This window comes from Penaeus monodon, chromosome 19, assembly GCF_015228065.2.
Source record: "Penaeus monodon isolate SGIC_2016 chromosome 19, NSTDA_Pmon_1, whole genome shotgun sequence".
NCBI lineage: Eukaryota > Metazoa > Arthropoda > Malacostraca > Decapoda > Penaeidae > Penaeus > Penaeus monodon.
Window position 1 is genome coordinate 6,796,132 of NC_051404.1, and position 339 is coordinate 6,796,470.

A 339-nucleotide genomic window follows, 5' to 3' on the forward strand; every position below is an offset into this window, starting at 1 on the left:
CTATCAGCCTTGCCTCTCTAATGGATGGAGGAGGGCGAATGTGAGCAACGTCTCTTAAGTGCATTTTGCATTTCAACAATGCAGTCTCCAGCGCTCTTCTTCTACTTTCCTTATCACACTCTTTCACAGCTGTCAGTTGAGATGCAGCAGCAGTGAGAACAGCTGAACATTTGTCATTTATTTCTGTTAAAGAACAGTAACAATAATTATCATGAGAAGACAACTAAATACATTATTTTCATAGCCCAGATTTTAAATCAGTGTCAAGTATGACAACACAAAATTTTTCAAAATGTACATATTACAAAATAATTACACGCTGATATTCATATAGGTGCT

The 339-nt window shown here is 36.3% G+C and overlaps 1 protein-coding gene across 1 annotated transcript in view; it reads right to left on the reverse strand.

The window, feature by feature from the left end:
* The window catches only part of LOC119585031, a 19,548-nt gene that overhangs the window by 10,404 nt on the left and 8,805 nt on the right, over nucleotides 1-339 (reverse strand). The window contains exon 14 of the mRNA XM_037933647.1: nucleotides 14-183. Within this exon, the coding sequence (XP_037789575.1) occupies nucleotides 14-183 (170 nt within the window). The remainder of the gene's footprint in view (nucleotides 1-13; nucleotides 184-339) is intronic.